Here is a 27,519-nt window from a genome sequence, read left to right as displayed (position 1 = left end):
CAGAGTGAGCTGTGGTCCTTCTCACCCCCAGCCTCCTCTTCACCCTTCCCCAGCTCCCCAGTGCTGGGTGGCGGGAGCGGGGTCCTGGGCTGAATTGTGGTCCCCGCAAATTCACATGTTGAAGCCCTAACCCCCCTCCCCAACACCCCCGTACCTTAGAATGTGACTCTATTTGGAGACAGGGCCTTTAGAGAGGTGACTAAGTGAAAAATGAGGTCATCAGGCTGGGCCCTAAGCCATGGTGGGTTTTTTTTGTTTGTTTTATTCTGTTTTGAGACAGAGTCTCGCTCTGTTGCTCAGACTGGAGTGCAATGGCACTATCTCGGCTCACTGCAACCTCTGCCTCCTGGGTTCAAGCGATTCTCCTGCCTCAGCCTCCTGAGTAGCTGGGATTATAGGCGCGCACCACCACCACGCCCAGGTATTTTTGTATTTTTAGTAGAGGCGAGGTTTCACCCTGTTGGTCAGGTTGGTCTCGAACTCCTGACCTCGTGATCTGCCTGCCTCAGCCTCCCAAAGTGCTGGGATTATAGGCGTGAGCCACTACGCCCAGCTGCCATGGTGTTCTTATAAGAAGATGAGCATGCGCAGAGCTACCAGGAGCGCACACAGAGGGAAGACTGCAGCGGCGCAGGACAGAGGTGGCTACCCACGGCCACAGAGAGGCCTTGGAAGAAACCCACCCGCCCACACCTGGCTAGTGAGGAGGCATACTGCTGTTCTTTCACTGTGGTGCTTTGTATGTCAGCCCTAACGCACCCAGACGAGGGGCACAGGGACAGGAACGGGGAAAGGGATCCAGTCCAGGTCCCCGAAGTCTGTGCTTCTCCACCTTTAGGAAGCTGGAGAGCTCGTGAGCACCCACTTGCTCCCAGAAGAATCAGCTGATCAAAACAGAACCCCCAATCTCCCCAGAATCCAGAGGAACCCAACCTAAGCAGATGGCCCACGAGTGGAGATGCTCACCTATGGGTGGCAGTGTGTTCTGCCCAGAAGGCAGGTGGGGAACCGCTGTGGGTGCCCTGACTATGAGAGCCTCCGGCCGTGGAGACACAGCCCTGCTATCTCTGTCCAATTAACAGGGGCTGAAGGGGCAAGAGAAGAGCCAGAACGTTCTCTCGCCTGAGGAGGGCACTCACAGTGTAGTGGAGAGCCCAACAAAGAACTGAACTTCCTTGAAGAGGGTCCAGAGGGGACTGGGGTGTTATGCGGGGGTGCTCAGGTGTGGGGAGCCCCACACCTCCATGCACAGTCCCACGACTCCACGCTCAACCGCGCACCTCCAGGCGCAGCCCTACCCTTCCAGGCACAGCCCTACCCCTCCAGGCGCAGCCCCCCACACCTCCACGCGCAGCCAGCCACTCTCACCTTCCCGCCTCCCGGCTGGTGCTTCAGGTTCTCAGTGGAGCCGATCTTGGACTTGACGTTCTTCAGGTCTGGCATGGGCACGGGGGCTGTCTGCAGGCGGCTCTTGGCGGAAGACGGCGACTTGGGTGGAGTACGGACCACCGCCACCTTCTTGGGCTCCCGGGTGGGTGGGGTTGGAAGGGACGGGGTGCGGGAGCGGCTGCCGGGAGTGCCTGGGGAGCCGGGGCTGCTGTAGCCGCTGCGATCCCCTGATTTTGGAGGTTCACCTGGGAAGGAAGGAAGGGAGTGAAGCCAGGACTCGAGTGGGTGGGGTCAGAAAAGGCCCTGGGGGCTGCCTGTCCCGTGGGTCCATTCCCAGGCTCACCACTGGGTTAGGCAGGTGGAAGCCAGGTTGGAAGCGCAGCTACAGCAGATGGCTGCCCTGGGGAAGCATCTCTTCCTCCCTGCCTTTTTGCTTAGGGACAGAGACACCCCTTTCCCAGGAAAGCAATGGAAAACCATCAACCACCATCCAATACCCGCTCCCAGAGAGGTGGCCAACTCGGCTCCACAGTCTTTGGGTCAAGAGATGGGCTCCAACAAGCTGTGTGGCCTCAGACAAGTAACTTCCCCTCTCTGAGCTCAGAGGCCTTAATTTGAAAATGGAAATAATTATAATCCCTGCGGCCAGTGTGGCTCCAGGAGGTGGTAGATATGCTTTGCCAACCTCTAATACAATTCTTCAGGGCCTTTATCCTAAATAAGGGTGATGCAGTGACGAGACCCAGCTGTGCCCTCAAGCCTGGACGCTTCTGACCCTTTCCCCACAGGGTGAATGTTCAGCTGTTCAGCTAGTTCAGGGCTCCTGCCAGCTCCCTGGCTCCTCTGTGGGATTTGGGCTTCAGAACAGGATGCCTGCTCCACGCCTGCCTGTCCCTAGCTGTCCACACGAGCCATACCGCTTCATGCTGCTGTGCCCTGCCGTACAGTTCCCCACCTGCCATGCATAGCAGTTACTAGCGCACCCTTCCAACACCCTGGAAGCTGCTGGGGGGTCTCCTCTCCTCTCCATGCAGATGCTGTCCCTCCCTCCTCTGGGTGTCCTTTACCCTCAAACTTGCTTCTGTTACTGCACTTCCCAGGGCCCTGTTACACTTCAACACTCTGCTATTCTGTCTCATGGGTCTGTGTTTTCCAAAGTGTGGCCCACGGAACCCTGTGTCAGAATCTCCGGAGCTTTCAAGGAGGAAAGTGGGAGTTGCAAAATGCAAATTTCTCGATCCCCTTCAAGAGTGGATAGAGCAGAATCTCTAGGGGTGGGACCTGCAAAGCCTCATTTTTCTCAAGCTCCACAAAGACTGAAGTCTGAGAACCGCAGGCCTCACCCTGTGCCGAGGTGTGCTTAGTTCCCCTGCAGTCTGAGAACTTAGCTTTCCTGCAAGTCCAGAAGCTTCCCGCAGCAATGCCCCTGCCGCTGCCCCAGGCATTTGCTGTAACACATACCTGCTGGCCAGACCTGGAGAAGGGCAGCTCTTTGAAGCACCCATGTAGCCAATGGGCAGCTTGGCCAGTGACGAATAAGCACTAGTTTTCTTTTGTTGTTGTTTTGTTTTTTTGTGGTTTTTTTTTTGAGACGGAGTCTTATTCTGACGCCCAGGCTGGAGTGCAATGGCGTGATCTCGGCTCACTGCAACCTCCGCCTCATGGGATCAAGCGAGTCTCCTGCCTCAGCCTCCCGAGTAGCTGATATTACAGGTGTGCAGCACCACGCCTGGCTAATTTTTGTATTTTTAGTAGAGACTTATTTTAGTAGAGACTGGATTTTTGTATTTTCAGTAAAGATTTCTTTAGTAGAGGTTTTATCATGTTGGCCAGGCTGGTCTTGAACTCCTGACCTCAGGTGATCCACCCGCCTCGGCCTCCCAAAGTGCTGGGATTATAGGCATGAGCCACCGCACCCAGCCAGCACCAGTTTTTAGAATTTGACTTCCATGTCTTTTTTTAAAATAATGTTTTTTATAGAGATGGGGTCTGACTATGTTGCTCAGGCTGGTCTTGAACTTCTGGCCTCAAGCGATTCTCCCACCTCAACCTCCCAAAGTGCCGGGATTATAGACGTGAGCCACCGTGCCCTGCGGATTTCCATGTCTTGGATGTTCCTGAAGTAGTACGCTCTGTGGCAATAGGACAAATGAAGCCTCTTATTTTCCACATAAGGAAACAACAGATGGGGCCTCGGCCTCCAGGGCCTCCAGGCTCAGCCTCTCTGCCTCCTCAGACCTCCCATCCTCCTGCCTCCCTGACTTCAGAGACCCAGGGTGACCAGTGGGCTTGGTGGTGGTGGCTCCAAATACTTTTCATGCCTCTTACTTACAGACTGGTCGTGGGCAAGTCACCTGAACTCCTTAAGCCTATGTCTTCATCTGAAACATAGGGAGACAGCCAGGCATGGTGGCTCATGCCTGTAATGTCATTGTCCCTGAAGTCAAGGAGAGCACACAGGATTAGAAAGCCCATCAGACAAACACAGCTGCGCAAACTGCACAGGGAAGAGAATTCGGACTGCTCCATCTTCAGGCTGCGAACCCTGTGTGAACCCTGCATTGCAGAAAAGGGTCCTCCCGGCTCTAGAAACACAAGCCAGTGAATGGCCACACACGCAAAGGGAGGCTGCTCCCAGCGAAGTAGGCTCCCGAGTACCTCTCTCAGATCTGGGCCCTGCAGGGGGTGGTCTTCTCTGGACTTGCTTGGTCGCTTAAAGAGAAAAATCCACGAAAGCCTTATTATCATCAGGCTTAAACAGGGCCTTAATGAGTCCTTCACATGGCAGGCACCCACAGCTGGCCCAGCAGGGGCCCTATTCTGAAATAAGGTCGAGGGGCCCAAGGGGGAGGGTCTCTCCACCTGCAGGCAGCCACCGAAGAGCAGGTAAGACCCAAAGGGAAATGCATCACCTTGTTTCAGGTTGTTACAAAGTGTGAGTCCCCTGTAATCCCAGCACTTTGGGAGGCCGAGGTGGGCGGATCACTTGAGGTCAGGAGTTCGAGACTAGGCTGGCCAAAATGGTGAAACCCTGTCTTTACTAAAAATACAAAAATTAGCAGGGCGTGGTGGCCTGTGCCTGTAGTCCCAGCTACTCAGGAGGCTGAGGCAGGAAAACTGCTTGAATTTGGGAAGCAGAGGTTGCAGTATGCCAAGATTGTGCCACTGCACTTCAGCCTGGGTGACACAGTGAGACTCCGTCTCAAAAAAACAACAAAAAACAGAGTGTGAGTCAACTGGCCCGATGTTAAGTGAAAAAAAAGAGCAGGATCCAAACGCTACTTAAAATCCTGTCAAAATTCTGGGAATTATCCCTGGATCACATGTATATGAGAAAAACACCAGGCCAGAAAACACGAAGCGAAAAGACAAAAACAATGGGCCTTAGTGAATGGCCATCCTTGGGGGTGCCACCGCACGGCATGTGTGCAAGAAATGCCACCGCAAAGACACGCAGCAGGTGGTGGGCAGGCTCTGGGCAGCTCCCTCAGGCCAGGGAGAAGCAGAGTCACCAAGATCCAAGATCCAGGCCAGGCTTTGGCCACAGCCCGCAGCAAGTGCCATAGGCTGCCCGTGCCACCAAGGAGCAAGTGCAGGTCAGACACCCCTACATGGTGCAGAGTCTAAACCCAGGGGCCTGGAATACTTCACTGGGGCAATGGAAGAGAGAAGTGCTTGGGCAGGCAGGCAGGCTGTCCCTAATCCCCAAAGAGGACAACTGTTTTTTGTTTTTTTTTTGAGAAGGAATCTCACTTTTGTCATCCAGGCTGGAGTGCAATGGTGCGATCTCAGCTCACTGCAACCTCTGCCTCCTGGGTTCAAGTGATTCTCCTTCCTCATCCTCCTGAGAAGCTGGGATTACAGGCGCCCGCCACCACGCCCAGCTAATTATTTTGTATTTTTATTAGAGACGGGGTTTTGCCATGTTGGCCAAGCTGGTCTCGAACTCCTGACCTCAGGTGATCCGCCCACCTTGGCCTCCCAAAGTGCTGGGATTACAGGCATGAGCCACCACGCCCAGCCGCGACTGTTCTTAATAGCACCCCTGGCTGCAAAATAACTCAATGGATGCCTTACTGGGTACTCAAAATTGACTGGGTTTTACTCACAGGAGCCCAGGGCAACGGGCCCAGCCTGTGACTGCTCAGCTAAGACCCTCAGGTTTTGCAGCAGACTCCTAACGTCCCTAGCAAGTTAAGCTGCCCAGGGGTTGAGCCCCGAGTCACGTCACCCATTGTGACTTATCCAGGCTGCTGCTCTGTCTCCAGAGACATTTGTCTCCAGAGTCTCATTTGGGGACTGAAAACACGCCATGCTGGGGCTGCCTCTATGGAACCCTGGACTTGGGGCCAGAGAGGCTCCGAGAGCTGCCACTTAGTAGTCATGTGACTGCATTTTCCTCGGGTTTAAAATGAGCTGGTTAGACTCAGTCAAGCAAACTCTCAGAGGCTCGATTTCTTTTTTTTCCTTTTTCTGTATTTTTTTTTATCATGCTGCAGAATCAGCCTCAATTTCTTCATTGATAAAAAGTGAGGATTCAGGCCGGGAGTGGTGGCTCATGCCTGTAATCCCAGCACTTTGGGAGGCCGAGGCAGGTGGATCACCTGAGGTCAGGAGTTCGAGACCAGCCTGGCCAACATGGTGAAACCCTGTCTCTACTAAAAATACAAAAAATTAGCCGGGCATAGTGGCAGGTGCCTGTAATCCCAGCTACTAGGGAGGCTGAGGTAGGAGAATCGCTTGAACCCGGGAGGTGGAGGATGCAGTGAGCTGAGATCACACCACTGCACTCCAGCCTGGATAACAAAAGCGAAACTCTGTCTCAAAAAAAAAAAAAAAAAAAGGTAGGGATTCAACGTTTGCCTCAGAAATCAAAAGGACTGAGAAGGCAATGAAGACTCCAGTGCTTAGTAAACTGCAAGCTGCTGACCAGCTGCCAGGGGTTGTTCATTCTCAGTGGCCTAAGGCCTCCTAAAATGAAGGCTGTACCTCTGAGAGCTTCAGCTTCCTCTAAGATTCAAGAGAACATTCTTCTTACCAGAGCTGGGTGGTGTCTTTGGAGCGGGCGGGGTTTTTGCTGGAATCCTGGTGGCGTTGGCCTGGCCCTTCTGGCCTGGAGGGGCTGCTCCCCGCGGTGTGGCGATCTTCGTTTTACCATCAGCCCCCTGTAAATGAAACATGATAGAGGGGTTTTTCACCATTGGGAAAAGTTACTGCCACCAAGAGTCAACACCAGCCCCACTCCGCCACCTTGACTCAAAACGTGGCTAAGACTGGGGTGACCCTTTGCCTCCTAGATGCCACTAGCGTCTGCTACAACCACAAGGGCTTGCTGGGCACACAAACCCACATCCCCACCCAAACTCCAAGTTCCCTGAGGACATTTCCTCCCAGAGGAACTGTGTGCATTAGTTATCAGCATGAGTTGTGCCAAGGCCAGCAGAGCTTACAGCAATGGTCAGGTCACTCTCCACTCCATGTCAATCATCAGCAGGACATTAGTGCACTATGCATATGCAGACATCCATTTTCTGACTCTAATTATGGATTTATTTGGCTGATGGTGGTTGGCTCCACCAGAGGCCCCTGGAGGCAGTGTTGAACCTGACCAAGGATGCTAAAGAGAGCTAGGTCGTGTTCTTTCATTCTCTCGCAAACAACCCTAAGGCCTCAAGAACTCCTTGGGTGTGCTCAGAGCAGGTGAGCACCCGAGGAGGCAAGCACCAGCATCACTGACAAAGCTGGCAGAGTCAGGCATGGCACAGTCTAGGGACTAGGGCAGTCCCTGGGTTCCGTTACCCAGCAGATGGCCCTTAGACATAACACAAACTCAAAAAAGAAACTGACATTAACCAAGGACCACAAGCTAGTTGAGGGGGCAGTGAGCTCACGGGGCAGTGTTGCTATGGCGTGATGCTGTCCTACCCAGATCAGGGCAATCTGGAAGCATTTCTCTTGCCAAAATCAGGAATGGGCAAAGGAACCCAATGAGAGTAGCAATTTTGGGTTTGTTTTTAAAAAAATTTTTGCGACAGGGTCTTGCTCTGTCGCCCAAGCTGGAGCTAACTACAACCTCTGCCTCTGGGGTTCAAGCAATCCTTGTGCCTCAGCCTCCCGAGTAGCTGCGATTACCACCACGCATACCACCACGCCCGGCTAATTTTTGTATTTTTAGTAGAGACAGGGTTTTGCCATGTTAGCCAGGCTGGTCTCGAACTCCTGATCTCAGGTGATCCACCCTCCTCAGCCTCCTAAAGAGCTGGGATTACAGGTGTGAGCCACCGTGCCCAGCCTTAGAGTAGTGATTTCGAAACCAAGGTCCCACCAGGTGTCTTAGGGGCTGCTGCTATGAGAGCCTGTGGGGTGCTGAGAGGGATGGCCCCCAGCTCTCTTTTCCCCTTTGCCCAGAATTCTAACTATTTTACACGGTGCTTCTATGCCAGAGCTCATTTGAAGAAAGGTCTTTGAGGCTAAAAAACAAACAAACCAACCCCACATTTGCAAACCACAGCAGAGCAGCCTGGTTCTTTTCAAAGGTGGTTTCCTTACCTTGAGTTTCATCTCCTTTGCTCCAGAACTGCCAGTTCGGGGAGTGACAGAAGAGACGTATTTAGGAGAGGAAGGTGGCTCTGGGCACACGGCAGGGCTGGAGGGTTGGATCAGAGGGTCTGAGCTACCAGGAGTGGGGTGTTTGGGGCTAAGGCAAGGCCTATTTTTCAAGGTTTTAGCAGAGGAACGTGTGGATGTCTTAAACATAAACATAAATAAAATCAAAATAAAAGTCAGCACATGGAGGAGGGAAACAAACTGAAAAAAGGACAGTAACTAAAAATAAATAAGGCAGGTAATGGTTGAAAGCAGTGATCTCCAGGCTGTTTGAATCAGGTACCCTTAATATCCCTTCTGATCAGTAAGAACAGGAAAGTGACCGTCCTCCCCAATCACAGTTCTTTTTCTTTTTCTTTTTCTTTTTCTTTTTTGAGACGGAGTCTCGCTCTGTCGCCCAGGCTGGACTGCAGTGGTGCAATCTCGGCTCACTGCAAGCTCTGCCTCCTGGGTTCACGCCATTCTCCTGCCTCAGCCTCCCGAGTAGCTGGGACTACAGGCGCCCACCACCACGCCCGGCTCGTTTTTTTGTATTTTTAGTAGAGATGGGGTTTCACTGTGTTAGCCAGGATGGTCTCGATCTCCTGACCTCGTGATCCACCCGTCTCGGCCTCCCAAAGTGCTGGGATTACAGGCGTGAGCCACCGAGCCTGGCTCTGACAAAGCTTTTAGAAGAGGACATGAAAAAGGAATGGAAGTTCTAGTACGTTCTTTCTCCAGCCTGTTGGATGTTACTGTGCCCCTGAATTTGGAGACCACTGGTTTAAAGGTGCTTCACATGAGTAAGTTGATGGAGATCATCAAGGTACATGAATCTTAGGATGTTACTCAAGAAAATGTCCCCAAGTGTGTCATGGGGTCTGAAGGGCCTTACTTTCTACTCAATTCCAGGCAAGGTGCTTTTTTACCTGCCCATTAACCCATGGCCTCTTCCACCACACTGACAGACTCATATGGCTACAATCAGGAGTGTGCCCCCCCAAAGTTGGAAAGATTCTACCTGACTTAGGTTACACCCACCCCCACCACACATGTGCTTTCTGATTAAAGTCTCAAATCAAACTAATATTAACACTATCTGGTGAATCCTAATCTGGCCAATGTTAACTCTTTTGTTTGTTTGTTTGTTTTAGAGACAGGGTCTCCCTCTGTTGCCCTGGCTGGAGTGCAGTGGTGCCATCACGGCTCACTGCAGCCTCCACCCTTTGGGCTCAAGTGATCCTCCCACCTCTGCCTGGCCAATTAAATTTTTTTTTTGAGACGGGGTCTTGCTATGTTGCCCAGGCTGGTCTAGAACTCTTGGGCTGGGGACATCCTCCCACCTTAGCCTTCCAAAGTGCTGGGATTACAGGCATGAGCCACTGTGCCAAGCCTCCAATGTTATCTCTTTTTCTTTTTTTTTCAGTTTGTCCGTGTAAACAACACTGCTTACTTTTGAACCCATTCCACAAGAGGAAGCAGCCAGGGACGGGTGTCTGCACGCCTGTCCCTATGGAGGTGGGGCTGGGGGGGGCCCTGGAACCAGGATGCAGGATAGATGGTGACTGACACCCACAGTTTGTCCTGCCCGTGGGGGATTTTGACGGGTGGGCATGGCCCTGGAGGAGAAGGGGGTGTTTGGAGGGGAACAGGTCACACTCTCAGGAAACAAAGTGGGGAGGCTAAGCCTCGAAGTGTTTCCAAGAGCAAGTCAGAGCTCAGAGAAGGGTCCTGACCCAGACTTCACTGGGCTTCTAGGGGATGCTATCTTATTGCTTTCCAATTCCCCATGGAAGCGGCCAAGGCCCTCTGTGTGGTCAGGCTTGGTAAGGAGGACCCAGGAGATGAAGTAGCAATGGGAGAGGAGGGACACAGGCTGGGGCCCTGGGGCTGATGACAAGAAAGCAAAGCTGGGGTGGGGGTATTGACGACTCCTCCTTCCCTCGCTGCACACGGCCCCTCTCCACCAGCAGCACTCCCCAACTGGCCGAGGTCCAGGGTAATAGATCCTTCCCCTCCCTAGACTCTGGGCAACTCCAGGGCAGGGATGTTGTACCCATGTGTACTGAATGAATGAATGAAGGAAGGAACAAATGAATGCATGCATGCATGAGGCTGGTATTCCCTGCCCCCTGCCCCCGGCACTAAATGTGCACCGTGATTGACAAGCAGCTGTCACTGTCACTTCAGAGACCCAGGCCAGCTCTCCAAATCCCCACAGGCCCTTCCACTGCCTCACTAGATGAGGCTGGGGAGCCCTGACTCTGCAGGCACTTCCGGGAGCAGCCCTCAACACACCACTGAATGCTCAGAGCTATGTGGCAACTGGAGATGCCCTCCGGGCTCCAGTACTGATTAAAATTCAGGTGTTTCAGACAGAATTTATGCTGGAAATTTTAGATACCTTTAAGAAAAACAGGTCTTATCTAGAGCCATGGTGGGATTTTCCAGGAAAAACGCCACTGTGTAATTACGGGAGCATTTCCCCAGACATTTCCCCAGTCATTGAGACAGTAAACAATGGGTGAAGTGAAATACTGAGAAGGATGGGCAAAGATCTGGGTGCAGTTTATGCAGTGAGAAGATGGCTTCATTTACTGTCCTAGGGCTGGTTTTCAAACACACCTTCATTTACTGTCCTGGGGTTGGTTTTCAAACACACCTTCATTTACTGTCAGGGTCTCACTGAAAGTACACTAAGAAAGCTGGAATTAGGAGCATGACTTCATGAACCTGCCAACTGCTTTTCCCTGGGGTAAGTATCAAAACTAATAAATGCTGGACTTTTTAAAAGCCTGCCCCAAAATACAAAGCACTTTAAATGACAGCTGTACTTTAGTGACAAATACTCCCCACATTATATATGAGAACGAATCAGACATAAAGCACAGCTTCTCTGTAAACTTGACCAGCTGCAGAGCTCCGTGGCATCGTCAGCTTACCTTGGCTTTTTTGTCATCGCTTCCAGTCCCGTCTTTGCTTTTACTGACCATGCGAGCTGATAAAATATAAAATAAGAATGCTTGTCACACTCCATTTTCACCGTTCACAGAAAGCCAGCTGTGGTGAAGCTGGATTTCTCTGGGATAGGTCCATGTTTGTTTAGTTGGGTCTGGTGGAAACCCAGTTGGTTCTCTTTTCCCTTGAATCTGCTAGGCCTCGCATTGTTAGTATCAACACAGCACACTGGGGTCATTGATTAGAGCAACCTGGCAAGAGGGGGCAGCAGGCTGGCCGAGGGTGGGACCATGCAGAGGGGACGCAGCAGAAACTGTCACGGGGACATGATGGCATGGAGGCTATCTAAGGAAGGTGCAGTCTCCCTAACCCACAGGCTCCTGCCCTGTTTCTGCCAGGGTCAGCCTCACCCCACTGGGACCAGCCCCACTCCATGGATGGGTGTTTTAAAAGCCTCAGGGCCATGGATGTTGGTAGCTGAGTGAGGACCCAGCCTCCTGCAAGATCCAAGGATGGGGGTGGGTGCATTGTCTCCACACTGCAGCCAGGCTTGGCCCTGATTCCCTGTGAGGTGCCTGCTCACCCTCTTGGCCTCGGAAACTGCCTGGAACCACCCGGCTCCCCTGCCCATGTGGCTAGATTGCCAGCAGTCCTGATTCCCACCTTCCTGGCCATCTTATGCTGACCAACCCATCTCCATTTCTGGTCACACGCCTCCAGAATAGGAGAGGCTGGCAGGGTTGTCTTTGTCCCCTAGTTGCTGGTTGTATCCCCAGGGCCTGCCCCTCACTAATGGCGGCTTTGGCCACCAGCCCCAGCTGCTCTGAGATGAGCCAAGCCCAGCCCAGCCCTGAGCCAGGCCTGGTGGGTTTCTTGCCACTTGCTGGTCTTCAAAGGGCACGAATTCTCACTGCTTCCCCAAATTAGCTACAAACCAGTTACCATCATACATTCCCACAGACAACATCAGCCTTCATCACACTCCTTGGTGAAACCAACCCGCTGACCTGTCGGCCAGCATCAGCGCTAACTCACCCTTCTCCTTCTCTTGACAGTCACTGCTGAAAACTGATCATAGATTTTCTTCTTTGGTTTCAATATCACATTCCCTCTACCCCATGGACAACTGGGTCTCTTGGAGCTTCTCATTGGCTATTGTCACCTGGATTTCTAGAGGGACCAGCAATGAGTATGCCCAGAGGTTTTCCAACTATACTATGTGGCAGAATCACCTGCTAAAAGACTCCCAGGCTTACCCCACAACTGGGTCTGTAAGCCTAAAGTGGCACCTGGGAACCTGCACTTTAGTAAGAGCCCCAGGCGGATCTGACTCACGTGTTATTTGTTTTGCCCACATCAACCAGCACCATCCATGGCACAACAAAAGAATCTGCTAAATCGGCCTTTCCCAAACTTCCTCCAGGAAATGTTAGCAGGTAGAATCAAGTAAGTTTGGGAAACCCACTCTGTGACCTTCTCAGAGGGTCACAATGGCCATTAGTACATTAAAGGCTCTGACAAGTCCTGCAGCAGAAAAGCCTGTTTAACTTAGTATAGTCTTTTATTTTTTTCCCCCAGTCACTGGGCCATGGAACTCTTTTTTAATCCAAACACACCTATGAACCTCTAGTAGGCCAGTATTCAAGAAAACATCATTTCAGGAAATATTGTAGTAACCTGTCAAGTCAGTTATTTGTCCCCTACTGTTTTGGAATTTAACAAAGGATATAGGATATATTTTTTTCTCTCTTAACTTTATTTTATTTTATTTTTTGAGACAGAGTCTCACTCTGTCGCCCAGGCTTAGGGTACAGTGGTGTGATTTTGGCTCACTGTAACCTCTGCCTCCTGGGTTCAAGCACTTATCCTGCTTCAGCCTCCCCAGTAGCTGGGACTACAGGTGCCCGCCACCACGCCCAGCTAATTTTTTGTAATTTTAGTAGAGACAGGGTCTCACCATGTTGGCCAGGCTGGTCTCGAACTCCTAACCTCAAATGATCCACCTGCCTTGGCCTCCCAAAGTGCTGAGATTACAGGCGTGAGCCATCGCCCCCAGCCTCTGTCTTAACTTTTAAACACAGGCTTCTTTATAGCATTTCAAAGTTTTCTCTAAAAGTAAAATCTAATAAAAATTTAACAGATGCTTGCAACTGTGAGCTTCAGTAACATCCATTTCTGGGCTCTGCAAATAACTGTGAAATGCTAAGGGTCCCAAATTTATGAACAAGCTCGCCTTGTGGCTCTGAGGTCTCCTGTGGGACACCAACTCTCCTCTCCCTGATACTTGGGACTCTCCTCCCACCAATCCCTCCCTGCAGGGCTGCTGTGGTCGTGCTCCTGAGGGCTCAAGGTGGGCCCTGCTCAACCCCCTCCAATGCCAGCATGAGGATCCCCTTGTCCTCTGCAGAGGGAGGTGGCGGCATGTGGACCAGGGAGATCTTGTGTCTGCTCCTTGTCTTCCTGCCACAAGGCAGAGTGGGTGGGGGCAGGGCACTGGGCCAAAGGCACAGCATGAGCTCTGGGCCACCTCTGGATGCTGTGTGTGTCGCCTGCTGTGTGTGCCCTGCACATCTCTGTGTTAGGCGTCCACACTCCAGCACCTCCTGGGAGGCGTTGTGGGATGCAGGACAGGCGTGTCTTTCAGAGACAACCTACCTGGATCCCAAACCTGGCTCTGTCACTTACTACTCATTGGCCTTCGGCAAGTTACTGTACTTCTCTGAGCCTCCGTTTCCTCATCTGCAAAGTGGAGCTGCTTATGCCTACATGGGAGGGTTGGAGAGTTCTAGACACCATGAGGGCACCCGTCATCCTGTCGGTGGAAGGCACCCACCAACCTCCTGTGGGCTGATGGGCCGTTGTGGACAAATCAAGTGGCCAGAGAGTCAAACAAGGTGGGGAGCACGGAGCGGGGGTGCTGGTGACATGCAGAGTGGCGGGCAAGCGTGAGGGGCGCGTGCGGCCACAGCCTGAGCATGGGAGGAGGCCGAGGGAGTGGAGCAGCTGCACCCAGGTGTCGATTTAGTGGCGTCCTAGGAACGTCAGAAGCAGCAGGAGTCGGGAGGCCCCCGGAAGCTCAGTGGCAGTGCCCGCAGCCTGGGAGGCCTGGGAGGTCCCCAGGGAAGGAGCGAAGAAGCTCAAGACACAGACCTTTGAGTTGAGGGACCCGGCTGACGGGCTTCCCCCGCGGAGCAGCAGCAGGCTGCTTTTCAGAGGGCTCCGGAAGGTCAGCCTCTTTTGTGTCCTCTCCCAAAGAGGGGCCCCGGGCCTCTGGCCCCTCTCCAGGGGCCCCTGGAAATGCAGCCCTTCCCAAATGCTCCTCCGAGTGCGCCTGCTCCTTCTGCACGTTGGGTGTGATTTCCACGTGAAACGTGAACTCCAGGTGGGCATCCTGCCCTTTGGCCCGCCCTGCACTGGGCCCGTCGGGCTCTGAGGCTGGGATCTCGGTGGAAACTTTGGAGAGGAAATCCACAGGGAGGGGGATGGCACCCTCCGCTGGGAAGCCTGGGATGCTGGTGGCTTCTCTGGCGGCTGTCTGGGGAGGCCGCCCATCTTGGGCTGGGGAGGCCTTGGAGGGAGGGGAGTCTTGGAGGGAGGACTCATCGACGTCGCGGTCTTCATCCACCTCCTCCTTGCTCCCCGGCCTCTCTTTGCCCCCTGCCCCCTTCAGCGGCGGCCCCTCCTGGTGTAGGTCTCCTAGAAGCTGGTGCTTGAGCAGCTCAGGGGCGTGGCGGCCGCCCTCTGTGTCCTCAGGTCCTGTCCCCGAAGGTTGGCGTGTGGCCTCTCTGGGGCCCTCAGGCAGGAGGGGAGCCCCAGGCATGCCGGACATGAGCTGGTGGCTCAGACCTGGGGGGCCTGGCTCTCGGAGGAAGCCTTCCTGGACCACCTTACCACTTTCAGGCTCTGTGTGGAGATACGCAGTGGTGGCGGGCTTCGGAAAGGCCGGACCCTTCTCGGCCCAGTCCCCGCCTTTTTGTCTCCACTCCAGGGAGGGCTCCTGAGGGCCTCCTGTTGGAGGAGGCGCTGGGCAAACGGGACGGTGCTGAGGAAGGCTCGCGGTCAGCAGGACGGGAGCTTCTGGCTCTTTCTCCCCGAGGCACGGCCCAGAGACCCCAGAGGCCTCTCCGCAGGGTCCAGGCTGGACGTGGGCGCTAATCTCATTGGCCAGGGGCCTTTCAGGCGCCTTCCTCTGCCGGCCCGGAACTCTCAACTCCTCTGGTTTGAAGAGGCAGCGATAGCAAGAGGTTAGCAAGGGCGCATTAATCGCTTAAGAGAGGGAGCATCATCCTGGACAAAATGACACTGAGAGGGCATCCCAGGCCCCCTAACAAAGAGATGGGAGCACAGCTCTGGGCTCGTCTCGTTGCCTTTGCTTGCTTGGAATGACAGCTCTCCTGGTCTAGCCGCCACCAGCTCGCTAGGTGGCTCTCCCCTCTCTGGGCCTCAGTTTCCTCATCTGTAAAGAGGGTTCTTGGACGTGGTGACCTCCGAGGGCCCTTCTGGTGTGGGTGTTATTCCTCTGCTTATGATGGGCTCTGGTTGGGCACAGAGCATGTCACACATCTGGAGCCGCCCTGGGCTTAATCTACTGGGAAAGCGGGAGGGCTACAGAAGCTTCTCCTGCTTTCTAGGGAATTTGAGCCTCCCAAAGATTCTAGCCTCTAGATGGTACCTGGTTTGGGTGTAGCGAGAATCCCCTTTCCTCTCCCTACCTCTTACTGTTCTCCTGCCCCCGCCCCCCACCCCTTTTTTTTTGGTTTGAGACAGAGTCTCACTCTGTCGCCCAGGCTGGAGTACAGTGGCGCGATCTCAGCTCACTGCAACCTCTGACTCCCTGGTTCAAGCGATTCTCCTGCCTCAGCCTCCCGAGTAACTGGGATTACAGGCACGTGCCACCACACCTGGCTAATTTTTGTATTTTTAGTAGAAACGGGGTTTCACCATATTGGCCAGGATAGTCTTGATCTCCTGACCTCGTGATCTGCCCACCCCGGTCCCCAAAGTGCTGGGATTACAGGCATGAGGTTTTTTTTTCCTTTTTTTCTTTCTTTTTTTTTTTTTTTTGAGACAGGGTCTCGTTCTGTCACCCAGGCTAGAGTGCAGTGGTGCAATCACAGCTCATTGCAACTTTAACTCCAGGGCTCAAACAACCCTCCCATCTCACCCTCCCAAGCAGCTGGGACCACAGATGCATGCCACCACGTCTGACTAAAATGTTATTTTTCATTTTTTTAGAGACGGGGGTCTCCTTATGTTGCTCAGGCTGGTCTCGAACTCCTGGGCTCAAGCAATTCTCTTGCCTCTGGGATTACAGGGATGAGCCACCATACTTGACTTCTGCTCCCCTTTTTGGTAAATGAAACCAGTGAAACTAGTGCCCACAAACCCCGCCTCAAGCCCATTCTCTGACAGATTTGGAAAATCCAAAATGTGTGATCATCAAGAATGGAGTCTTTACTGAGAGACCTGCCATAAGACTCCTCGAAAAAGAAGCCCCATTCAGATCTATCCAGGTCACTGACCACAGACAAGCCCTTGGCACAGGTGAGGCAGGCCCCCGTGGGAGGAAGGGCTCTGCACGGCAGACAGTGACGGCCCTCAGGACCACTGCTGTCCCCTGGTCACACAGCTTGCTGCACACCAACCCAGCTGATCAAGGGCACACTTCATTTTTTTCTGGTTCATTCACGTGACATTCATTAACCTGGCCGCATATTGAGAACAGGAGAACTACACTCCTTGGTTCTCCTAATAAATACCCTTTATGTTTTTTAACTCCCAACTCTTTGAACACCCCATCTAGTCCCAACGCAACAACCTATGCAACTCACCAGCTCTGCTTTAAACAAAACCTGCAGCCCTGAAGGATTCAGGGGCTTGGAAAAGAAAGAGATTTGGATGAGGTCGGGGAGGAAGGTGTGGTCATGGACACACAAAGGTAACCTGTGGGCCCAACCCCATCGGAGGCAAGGTGGTTGACATGGGCTCATCCCCAAGAGGCCCGGTCAGAGCGCAGCAGCACCTCCAGCCTGTGATACTGGCCATGCTCATGGGCCCCTCCAATTCCTGTTCCTGGCATCGACCACAGTGCATGCCACACAGCAGGTGGTTAAATCAATGGATCCTGCACAGATCAACTGGTGTCAGGAAAACATTGACTTCAGCTTCTCACAGGCTCTGCAGGTGCCTTATGGGAGCCCTTGGTCAGTCTCTGGGAAGAACAGCCCAGAGGCAACCCTGAGCCTGAGCGCCAGAACTGGCCAGAGGCAGGGGCTGCCCCTATGCTGCCCCAACAGGACAGGTCTCCACTGCCTTCCGGAAGTCGCTTTCCTCCTAGAGCTTACTAGAGTGCTCTTGACTGGGATGTTACTGTACTCTGATATAATACAAGACTTTAAGAAACACTATTAAAAAAGAGACAAGGACCCCAAACGTAAATAGTAAACGTACCTTGAAAAGTAATGGATACAGGATTGTAGTGTGTGTGTGTGTGTGTGTATCAGTGAGGAAACTGACATGATTAATTACACCCCTGGAGGAAGAAGCCAGGTTAGGAGAATGTTCTTTTTTTTTTTTTTTTTGAGACAGAGTCTCACTCACTCTGTCGCCCAGGCTGGAGTGCAGTGGCATGATCTCGGCTCACAGCAACCTCCACCTCCCAGGTTCAAGCAATTCTCCTGCCTCAGTAACAATTCTCCTGCCTCCTACTCCTCCCATGTAGCTGGGATTACAGGTGTGTACCACCATGCCTGGCTAACTTTTGTATTTTTAGTAAAGACGGGGTTTCACCATGTCAGCCAGGCTAGTCTTGCACTCCTGGCCTCAAGGGATCTGCCTACCTTGGCCTCCCAAAGTGCTGGGATTACAGACATGAGCCACCGCACCCAGCCTGGTTGGGAGAATGTTCTATTGATTCCCTAGGATGCTAGGAAGTACTCAGCAAATACTAAATGTAGCAATTCTCAGGGGTTAGGAGGAGTTCAAGATAAATGAGTATTGTAAACACAGTAGTCCAGGTAAGTTAAGCCCCCATGCCTTCTTCAGGAGGCCTGGTCTCTGGACACTTACAGAAGAAAAGTCCACCCCTCGTATACAGGCCTTCCCATAGCTTACTCTCAACAGACTGCAGCTCCAACCTGAAACACCTTTTTCCATCTTACTAATAGGTACTTTATCCCTCCATGATTCCAGGCTGCTGTCAGAAAGCTTAAAATTCAGTGAGCACAAAAGTCAAGTTCCCAGCAAAGATGGTGACCTGGGCTTTTTTTGTTGCATGGAATATGTTCTGGGGGCATGTAGACATCACCTGCACTAACAATCAGTAGAAAAAACTCAAACCCACTTCCATTTATGAAAAGCAATGATTTCTAGAGGTCATGCTTTATCAAAGCCTCTAGTTTTACCTAAGCTGAAAAACATGACCTAAAAGAAACAGGAGCCAGGTTCCTACTTAATTTCACACATTGACTGAGGTTCTTCTCTTATAGCCACTGTCCCTTCTAATAGTTTTTGAAGCTCTTTGTTAGCCTGAGAACGAAAATGTGCCTTTCTGTGCCATGTGACATGAGAAACATCAGCCTGCTATAGGCTGTGACCTCTCTGGGGGCAGGAATGTGTAGTTAGGCCTCAAAATATCCTCAACGAGGCAGAGTCTCCTAGAATCAGATGGCCTCAGAGGCAGCTCTAAATACTGGACAGATCCCATCACTCGGGAGAAAAGAACAGTGTCTTTCCAGCCCTTCTGCAATCTAGAAGCTTCCACATTTTACAGTAGGCTCTCAAGTTCATTTATCTAGCAAATGACAGAAAACAAGCCCAGCCCACATTATATCAGTACCACAGGTCTCCCATTTCCTAAAATTAGGAATCTCTAGGATTTTTCTTAAGATATTTATGATAAATGATTACACAAAGCTGCCTTTCTTGAATACAGCAGTTTGGTTCCTGAGAAGAAAATCATAATAAGGGTTGAAGGCTGCACAGAAGAAAGTTTACAAGCAATCGCTTGGGGATGACATGGTTAAGGCCTTGCTCCTGGATCGGCCACAGGGCAGCCTGCAGTGAGAATCGCCTGTCACACATATTTGAGTTTTTTTTTTTTTTTTGAGACGGAGTTTTGCTTTTGTTGCCCAGGCTGGAGTGCAATGATGCGATCTCGGCTCACTGCAACGTCCACCTCCTGGGTTTGAGCGATTGTCCTGCCTCAGCCTCCTGAGTAGCTGGGATTATAGGCACCCACCACCACACCCGGCTAATTTTTTTATTTGTAGTGAGACAGGATTTCACATGTTGGCCAGGCTGGTCTCAAACTCCTGACCTCAGGTGATCTGCCCACCTGGGTCTCCCATAGTGCTGGGATTAGAGGCGTGAGCCGCCACGCCCGGCCTAGAGTTTCTGTTAGACATTCATTCTCAACTCCCAGGCTGCACAAGGCTAGCATCTTTCAGAACACTAAATGCCTTAGGAATTACCCAGAAATGGTATTAGAGAAAAACCACTAGGGCTCTTTCTATATCTGAGTAGCCAACCTTTGATAAGAACCAACTCCCTAAAATCTCCTGGACTTGTGAATTAGAGCTCAGGTCCAAATGATCTTTTCAGGGCAGAGCCCACCCCATGTCCCTCCCCACAACCCCCAAGTCATGGCAGGCAATTCCAGTTCACTGACCTTGGGTCACGTGACCAGCAGCTTCGTCTTCCAGGCTGGGGGTGTCTCCAATGCCTGCTTCTTCAGCTGGTGTATGTGTCAGCAAATGAAGGGGGGTAAAAGCAAGACAGTTATTGTTTACTAGAAACCAAGCTCTCTCTATCTTCGGGCATTTTCCCTAAAACATTCAGGAAAGTCACATCCCCAGAATACCAAGGTGCCTCAGCTCTGGCTTCTCTGCAAATGTCATTGCTGAGGATGCTGGTGATAGAAGTTCACTAAACAAAAGGCAGAGCACCCACATGCAGGTGTAGCTATGACCTAGTAGGAAAGACTTTCTCCACTTTGGGACCAGGGTCCTGAATGCCTCACTCAACAAGGACACACAGGCTGAGTGAGGTCAGAGAAGCAATTTGCTGCTGAGCCATGGTCGTGGAGGCTGTGTCTAAGCAGTGGCTGCTGGGAAGTTCAAGGAAAGACTTTGCCTGGGTTGCGGAGTCAGGCAGATGGGTTCACATCCAGGCACCGGCATTCATTCAACCTCTCTGAGCCTCCATTTCCTCATCTTGAACCCCAAGATGAAGATACTAGTTTGTCTTGTAGAAGGATGGTGAGGGTTAGTAAGAGAATTCGTGTGAACACGTTTAGCCTGGTGCCTGGCATATGGTAGGTGCCCCAAAATGTTACATTTCCTTCCTCCCAACTTCTGGGCAAATGCCTTTCGCAGAATGTCCTGAACGGGTGCTACTTGGTAAGAGGGAGGCTGGCAGTGCTGGTGAGCAGCTTTTGGGGGTCCCTTGGGTTCCTGTTTAGGAAGCCACAGCTCACCCCAAACAAGAAAGACTGAGAAAGTTCCTGACCACATTAATAGTACCAAAATCAATAGGCTTTAAAAACACCTATTTCTGCATCATAAACAACAGGACACTGTTACAGGACAGTGCACGCAGTTGTCCAGAAAAAAAGTTTATAAGGCAAGTTGGCCACGTTGACATGCATTGACCTCAGGCCACCAGAATCACCAGCATCTCCTGAGGACAATGACAGAGGCCACTGCCTCTGAGAAATCCATACATCTTGCTGGCTGGGCCATCAGTCTTATCTCCCAGGCCTGCAATGAGTCAGTCACTCTCTGCACCTAAGATAGGAATGCCGGATCCCCACCGCTGGCCAGCACAGGCCTGTGTGAAGAGTGTAGGCAAGGGAGAGAAAGGTTCTCGAGTTTCCTGGCAGCCGTGTGGTAGCCTCAGAAACACCCAGGCCATTGGCTGTCCCCAGGCAGCTGCTGAGGGCATGGGAGGGCGGGCAATGGGCTCACGGGGCTCCCATCACTAGCACTAGCATGACACAGACACCCTCCGGGTCCATCCAGCCGACACTGCGCTGCCCACGACGCCCAGTGGTGACAGTGCCTTGTCATGTGACAATATCGCTGAGCGAGTGTTGGCTCAACTGCCTGGGCACAACTCTGAGTGCAGATTCGGCCTGAGTTTCTGACAAGGTGATGGCAATGGCAGAAAGGCTCAGCTACAGCAAGTCCAGCTAAATGCCAGAGTCCTTGAGACAGAGGGCGTGAGGAGGCTTCCTCGGACACCGTCACTGCCACGGCACTGGGTGAGTTGCCTTGCTGTCACACACAGTGCAGAGCTGCGATAGCCAGGCCTGGCTTGAGTCAGAAATTGGACGCTGCGCTGTCTTTGCCACCCCTTGACCCCAGAAAGGGAGCTGCTTGGGAACACCATGGAGGGAGGTTGGGCCTCACATCACTGCTGGCCTCTCTGTACCATGGGGAGTGTTTTACAAGAGCCAGGAGGGCCCTGTGCTCTCCAGGAAGGCAGGATCCTGCAAGGGGGTGGCCACACTGCACCCCAACTGGATGGCCCATGGGGAGTTTCACTGGAGCGCCAAGAACAGCAAACAGGATAGGCCAGAGCGAGGTGCCAACTAAGGTCTGCATTGTCAGTAGCTGAAGACACATGCACCCAACTCTAGAACCTCCCCACCACATGGACGATGTAAAGGGATCTTTAGGAGGATTTCCTTGGAGAGAGTGGCTTGGGGGTGGTGGGGGTGGCTACATGGCCACCCCCCATCACAGTCCCAGCACAACGGTTTCAAGGCAATACATTGAGGACACCTGGTGTGTATCCCCTCTGGTTAGGGACCTGGTGGACTGTGGTCAGGGCCCCACCAAGGAACACTAGAGGATGGAAGATGGGCTGGCCTTGCTTTGGGGGCAGAGCAAGGGACAGGTGCTGCAGCCCTGAGAACCGTCTGCACACCCACAGTTTGCTTGCCAGCGTGTTTCCCATGGGCCCCATGTGGGCACAGGTCAGAGTGCATGGGAGCCTCAGATCATGTTTAAGAGGTGGCAACCAGCAGGACCTCAGAGGTGAGGCTGCAGCCAGATCTTCAGACTCCCACGGGGCCGAGGAGATGACATGGCCACCAGAATCCAGCGCAGCAGAAGGGCTCTTCAGGGGAGGATAGCTGGAGATGGCAGGCTGGGGTAAGAGTCTAGAAGAATTCAAATAAGGTCCCCATGGAGACAGAGAGAGAGAGAGAGTCTCCTTGAAACCTCTGCAGGGAGTGTGACGCAGCTCACACCAGGACCAACTCAGTAAGAACCTTCCTGTTTCTCTTACCCCTCCCCTCCCCGCCAGCCCCCGAGGGGAATGGCTGCAACTTTGAATGGAGTTAGAAGCTTTGACTGTCACACGGGACTGGCTGTTCTAATTATTTAGCTTTTGCACACTGTTTTGCCACTGTGGAGACTAATGTACTTTCAACTATTTTGGAGTGATGGAAAAGTCAAAGTTGGCTAGAGTTTTCATTCTGGGCAGGGGAGGGATTTCCCTCAGTGAAATAACTGTGAAGGGAGAGGAGGAGAGAAACTCAAGTTCCCTGTGATCTCATCCTGTGATCATGCCACAGTCTTCAAACGTCCTTCACGTTCAAGGATGAGGCTCTGCCCCAGCTTCGAGGACATCCCCTCTGCCCATCTCAGGGGACTTCACGGATCAAGTCACAAAGCAGAAATGCACTCAGAAGGGGCCAGGGTGGGGCTGCTCTCAACACACAGAGCCCTAGAGAACGCTGCAGGCTTCCCCAGTAGCTGCAGGGAGTACCATCTTTAGGAGGGAAAGGAAACTCTTTTCTGGCCACATCTTCTCTACTCTCCACTGCTGGTGAAATCCTGGCTAGGCCTCTTCTGCACTTCTTGTTGGGCAACTGGGCACCCTCCAAATCACCAAACCAATGGCTGGCATCTTTACGTATGTGCAGTGAAGAAGACATGAAGGAAATGACTCCAGGAGCTCCAGGCTGTGCAGGCATTTCCTAGGGCCTGGTGGGCTGAGCCACTCTTGGGTGACTGCAGCCTTGAGCCCGGCACCCTGTCTGATTGATTCCCCATCACCCATGTTGACAAGGCATTCTTGTCATGCCTGTTCTACATGAATATGTTTGAAAAGGAGACAGAGTCCCAGAACTGGATGCTAGATTGCATGTCTGAGCTCCTCTGGGACCACCTCATTAAGATCACCAAAAGGTGTGGTCCAGTCATCTGCACCCTCTGTGCGCTCAGGTGATCTTGGGGTCCACCCCTTGGGAGGTGACCCTGTGCTGGGCAGTCTGAGCAGGAGGGTGGACTGACCTCAGGTGTCAAGAAGGCACGGGTCTGCCACCACCTGCCCCAGAAAACCCTGCAGAGAAGTCTCTGGAACTGACGCATTGACTGAGGCAAGATGAGGAGCATCTAGAAGTCCAGAAGGCCCTAAATGCTCTGAGAGGCTGGCAGGCAGCCAGGGAGGTAACTGGGCACCAAGGCATCGAGCTACTCACAACCCAAGATTCCCAGGAGCCAGAATCCACCCATGTTCCTGCCCCACAGGAGGATAAACACGCAAAGCTCCCTCACTTCTGTCACAGGTCAGCTGGGGCACCCAGCAGGGCCTTGACTGCCTGGGGGTCTCTGGGGCTCACCCTCACCTGTGGTTCCTTCTGGGATCTCTGTGTGGGGCTGCGCGGCAGCCTGCTTGCCGGGAGCTCCCTCATCCACTAAGGGTGCTGTCACATCTAGAAACCACCGAGATCCACCTTAGAGGGGCCAGGACGAGCCATACCCAGCCCCTCACCTTTGCTTCTTGCGCACGAGCAATGCAGGGAGGAGGAGTGAGGAGGGGATCAGCCATATGCCAGAAAGCAGCCCTGAAGCAGGGCCCGGAGCCCCTGCTACCAGCTCCCCAGGAAGCACACTGACATGCTGCTGAGTGGTTCTGGCTCATGAACCGCCCAGCTCATCCACCAGGAAAGCCCGGCAGCCCTGTGTAAACGCTGCAGTGAAACAGACTGCTGGGCATGGCCCCAGGCATTTTAAAAGAAGAAATACTGAAAACCAGATGATTGCTTACAACTATTTGATCCTTAAGACAGCACAGGGACTCCGGGGTTAGTGCGGGGGCCTATGGTGTTGCTGTGAGGCTTTGGGCAAGTCCTTGGTCCATTTTGATTGGACGGTTTCCTCATCTGCAAAATGGCAGTGTCATCTCTAACTGACTTCCAAGACTTCTCCCAGCTCTAACCCCTAAATCCAAGCCCATGACCCACAATTCAAAAGTGCAGAGTCCCTTGCATGGCAATAAATAGGTCCGCTCCTGTCCAGAGTCAGGCATTTGACTGTTGGATGGGTCCACCTTCACAGCAGAGGCAGGAGGGAAAGCTCGGCTACCAGGAGCTGCTGTCAGTCTCTCATCAGGTAAATGCTTCCAAATCAGCGTCCCTCCCGAGCAATGCCCTGGCACACTCCCAGGCCTTTCCGGGTACACGTAAGGAGTTGTCAGCTTTGAAGGCTTTCCAAGTTCAATGAAGGACATTTTAATTATGGTTGTCTTGGGTGCAGGCGGAGCAACCAGGCAAGATCCCAGCCCCAGCAGCGTTCCCTCCACCAGGGGTGGGAGCCAATGCTCTTGAGTCTCACGCCTGCACAGGGTCCAGAGGGCATTGAGACTTGTTTGGGAGATTCTTCCAGAATCCTGTTGAGGGAGCACTGAGAGTCAAGGCTTGGGAAGCTGGCATGAGGTCTGGCATCATTTTGTAGACTTTCTCAGGATGGCAGGCAACTTGTAAAACCATCCCGACAAGATGAGCAGGAAGTGTCTTGCATCACTGGCTCTAAGAAGGAGCCAAGAGAATCTGATCTGGATATTCTCATGAGGCTAAGAACTTCAGCGGCAAGGCCCATGCCTGCTGCGTCCTCTAAAGCTGTAGCATTATACCAAGCAAGAGGCGGGCACTTGACAGCCATTTTCCAAATTAATCCAAAGGTGGATGCTTGGGGAGACACTTGGGCCAGTTTTTCACCCCAAGACACAAGATCCAAATGAACGTGCAGAGCCTGAAGAAGTACTGAGAAAGGAACCTTGAAACTCCATGGGGAGGATGGAAAGATAGAGGGGCAGATACTGCCAACTAGTGACTCAAAAGCCATTATTAACGTTCTTCCCCCTTGGTTTATTCTGCTAAAGAGGTTGGAAGGCAAAATGCTCAATGTCCCAGCCTTGCTTGCAGCAAGGGGTGGCTGTAAGACCCAGCTCTGGCCGATGAGACATAAGCAGAAGATTGCCACTTGCAAGAAAACTCCTGCTTTCCTCAGGGGACACATTTAGTTTCAGGGCCCTTTTGGCCACTTTACTTTGCAACTTGTTCCTGCTTCAAAGGCAGATGTGATGCCTGGAAGTGCAGCAGCCACTTTGTAACCATGAGGCAACAATCCAACCACTAAAGATGACAGAAAATAAAGACAGGAGAGCATCAATGACCCTTGAGGTACTGGCCAAGTCCAGACATCTGATTATGTGAGAAAAGTAAACCTCTTCGTGTAAATGCCACAGTTAGTTGGGGTTTCTGTTTCTTACAGCCAAATGCAGTCTTGACTGACACAGATGGGAAGCAAGAGAAGATGGTCAAAATCAGGACTGAGGAGCATGTCAGAAAGTATGTGAGGTGCTAATAACCTAGATGCCGAGTGTCTGGAAAGGACAGGTTAGGAGAAGGGCTGGAACAAGCACCATGGCCAAAGTCCAGAGGCCCAGGCCACACCCAAAGCCCCCAAAATGAAGGATACTAAACCAAGATCAGATGTCCACTGACCTGCCCCTTCCCTCAGCCAAACGGCTGCTCTGGGACCTACTGGCCCCTGAAGAAAGAGAGAGGAGGGGGCTTTTGAAGGGGGTGTGGGAGGACAATCATATGGAGCGGGGCTTTGTGGAGCTGTGCGCGGGACTGTCCAAGGGTGGCTGCCTCCAGAGCACACACAGGATGAAGGTGCCCACACTCAGCACCAGCAAGCAAGGCATCGACGCAAGGCTCAGCTCCCACCACGCTGTCCTGCAAAGCACCGAAGGAGTGAGCACATCTCTCAGCCAGGGGGAGCAGCAGATGCAGCCAGGAGGGAGGCTCAAAGCACGGCTAAGCACAGGCTGGAGGCATGGAGGGGGCGTCTGAAGGGGGGCCCACCTTCCGCTGTTGGAGTGCTCTTAGCATCAGAGGTTTCAGAGCCCGGTTCCTCAGATCCGTCCTCAGTGGGGGTCTGCAGGGGAGATTCTGGAACACATACAGTGAGCCCTCAGAACGGTGGCCTTTCCCCAGCACCCCCTTTTGGTCTCAGGAGGAACTGGGGAGCAGTGTCCTGTGGAGCTGAAAATCGCTCCTTGTGGAAACAGCTGGAACATGGCCTCACAACAAACCCACAAAGGGGACCAACCCCACCTCCCTCCCTGCCAACACAACTGTGCCCCACACCAGGGCCATCAGATGAGGACACAGGTGATGTGCGTTTGCTCCTGGGTGAAAGGAGAAAGTGCCTCTTAACCAGCTAGTGGTGCCACCTGAGGCAAAGGTTTATCTTCCATTGGTCAACGGGCAGCAAATACCAGAAAGCCGAGCTACGCATGAACCTTCTGCTTTGTCATTGCTATTAATTAACAACAAGTAGACACCTGGAAAAACACTCAGCGATCCAACCCCTTCCTTGGAAAAGGAGTCAGCTCAGGGCAGACACGGTGCTTACTTCTAAGTGGACATTGGGTGGTGTTTGGACGCCACCAAGCTCCTTTCATAGAAAGACCTCCAAGGACTGATGGACAAGCTGTGAGTTACACTTGAAATGGCAGCCATGTGTACCTACAATAAAACTGTCCTTTCAGAATGGGAAGCCTGGGCAAGAGAGGCCCAAATGATCACAGTGGTTGACAGTCACGCCCTCCACCAAGAATGTCTTTAGTAAGGCAGCTTTTGTTGCCGTAATAGAAATGAGAAAACTACCTCCTCCTCCTCCTAGAAGGGCTGAATTGTCCCTTCCCTGTGGCACTTTGGCCACTGGGAGTCAATCTGCCCTGGTTATTTTATGGGCTTATCAATGCATCATGCAGTATCCAGGGCTGAGCAGGTCAAGGCCTTACACTCTGGAAGGTTGAGACTTCTTGAGAGCCCGATGTATACAGAGCTGAGTACTAGGTACTGGGAAGGGATAAAATGCTCAGAAGATACAGCCTGTGCTCTGGGAGCACACACTCTCCTGAGGGAGGAAGGATGGCCACACAGAGCAAAAGACTCCAGGGCAGGCCCATGGCCAGCCGATAGGGTCCTCCTGGAGATGCCCCACCAGGAAGCAGGAGTTACAGGCTAGAGAGCATGGGACCAAGGGGCAAGATGGCTGGGTTCAAGTCCCAGTTCCACTTCTTTCTGGTCAGGTGGCCTTGGACCTGCCTGTCAGGACCTCCGTTTCCTCATCTGTAAAATGCGTGAGATGACCTCAACTCTACCTGCCTCCTCCTAGAGCTCCTGGGAGAATCCCATGAGTGAATGTTGGTAAAAGCACCTTCAAATCATGAGGATTTATACATGTGGATCTAGTTCTCATCGATGTAAAGGAGGCAAAT

The 27,519-nt window shown here is 52.5% G+C and overlaps 1 protein-coding gene across 13 annotated transcripts in view; it reads right to left on the bottom strand.

The window, feature by feature from the left end:
* Nucleotides 1–27,519, bottom strand: part of MAPT (microtubule associated protein tau) — a 129,889-nt gene that overhangs the window by 26,610 nt on the left and 75,760 nt on the right. For 2 of the 13 annotated variants that reach the window (XM_009431906.5, XM_009431908.5), the window contains exons 3-10: nt 26,096–26,182; nt 23,570–23,656; nt 19,601–19,666; nt 14,083–15,147; nt 10,917–10,972; nt 7,939–8,136; nt 6,428–6,554; nt 1,369–1,634 (exon numbers count right to left, since the gene is read on the bottom strand). In XM_009431906.5, the coding sequence (XP_009430181.1) occupies nt 1,369–1,634; nt 6,428–6,554; nt 7,939–8,136; nt 10,917–10,972; nt 14,083–15,147; nt 19,601–19,666; nt 23,570–23,656; nt 26,096–26,182 (1,952 nt within the window). The remainder of the gene's footprint in view (nt 1–1,368; nt 1,635–6,427; nt 6,555–7,938; nt 8,137–10,916; nt 10,973–14,082; nt 15,148–19,600; nt 19,667–23,569; nt 23,657–26,095; nt 26,183–27,519) is intronic. The other 11 variants (XM_009431911.5, NM_001322424.1, XM_009431912.4 and 8 more) reach the window with 7 other exon arrangements.

This window comes from Pan troglodytes, chromosome 19, assembly GCF_028858775.2.
Source record: "Pan troglodytes isolate AG18354 chromosome 19, NHGRI_mPanTro3-v2.0_pri, whole genome shotgun sequence".
NCBI classification, from domain to species: domain Eukaryota; kingdom Metazoa; phylum Chordata; class Mammalia; order Primates; family Hominidae; genus Pan; species Pan troglodytes.
This window is presented reverse-complemented; position numbering and strand designations above follow the sequence as displayed.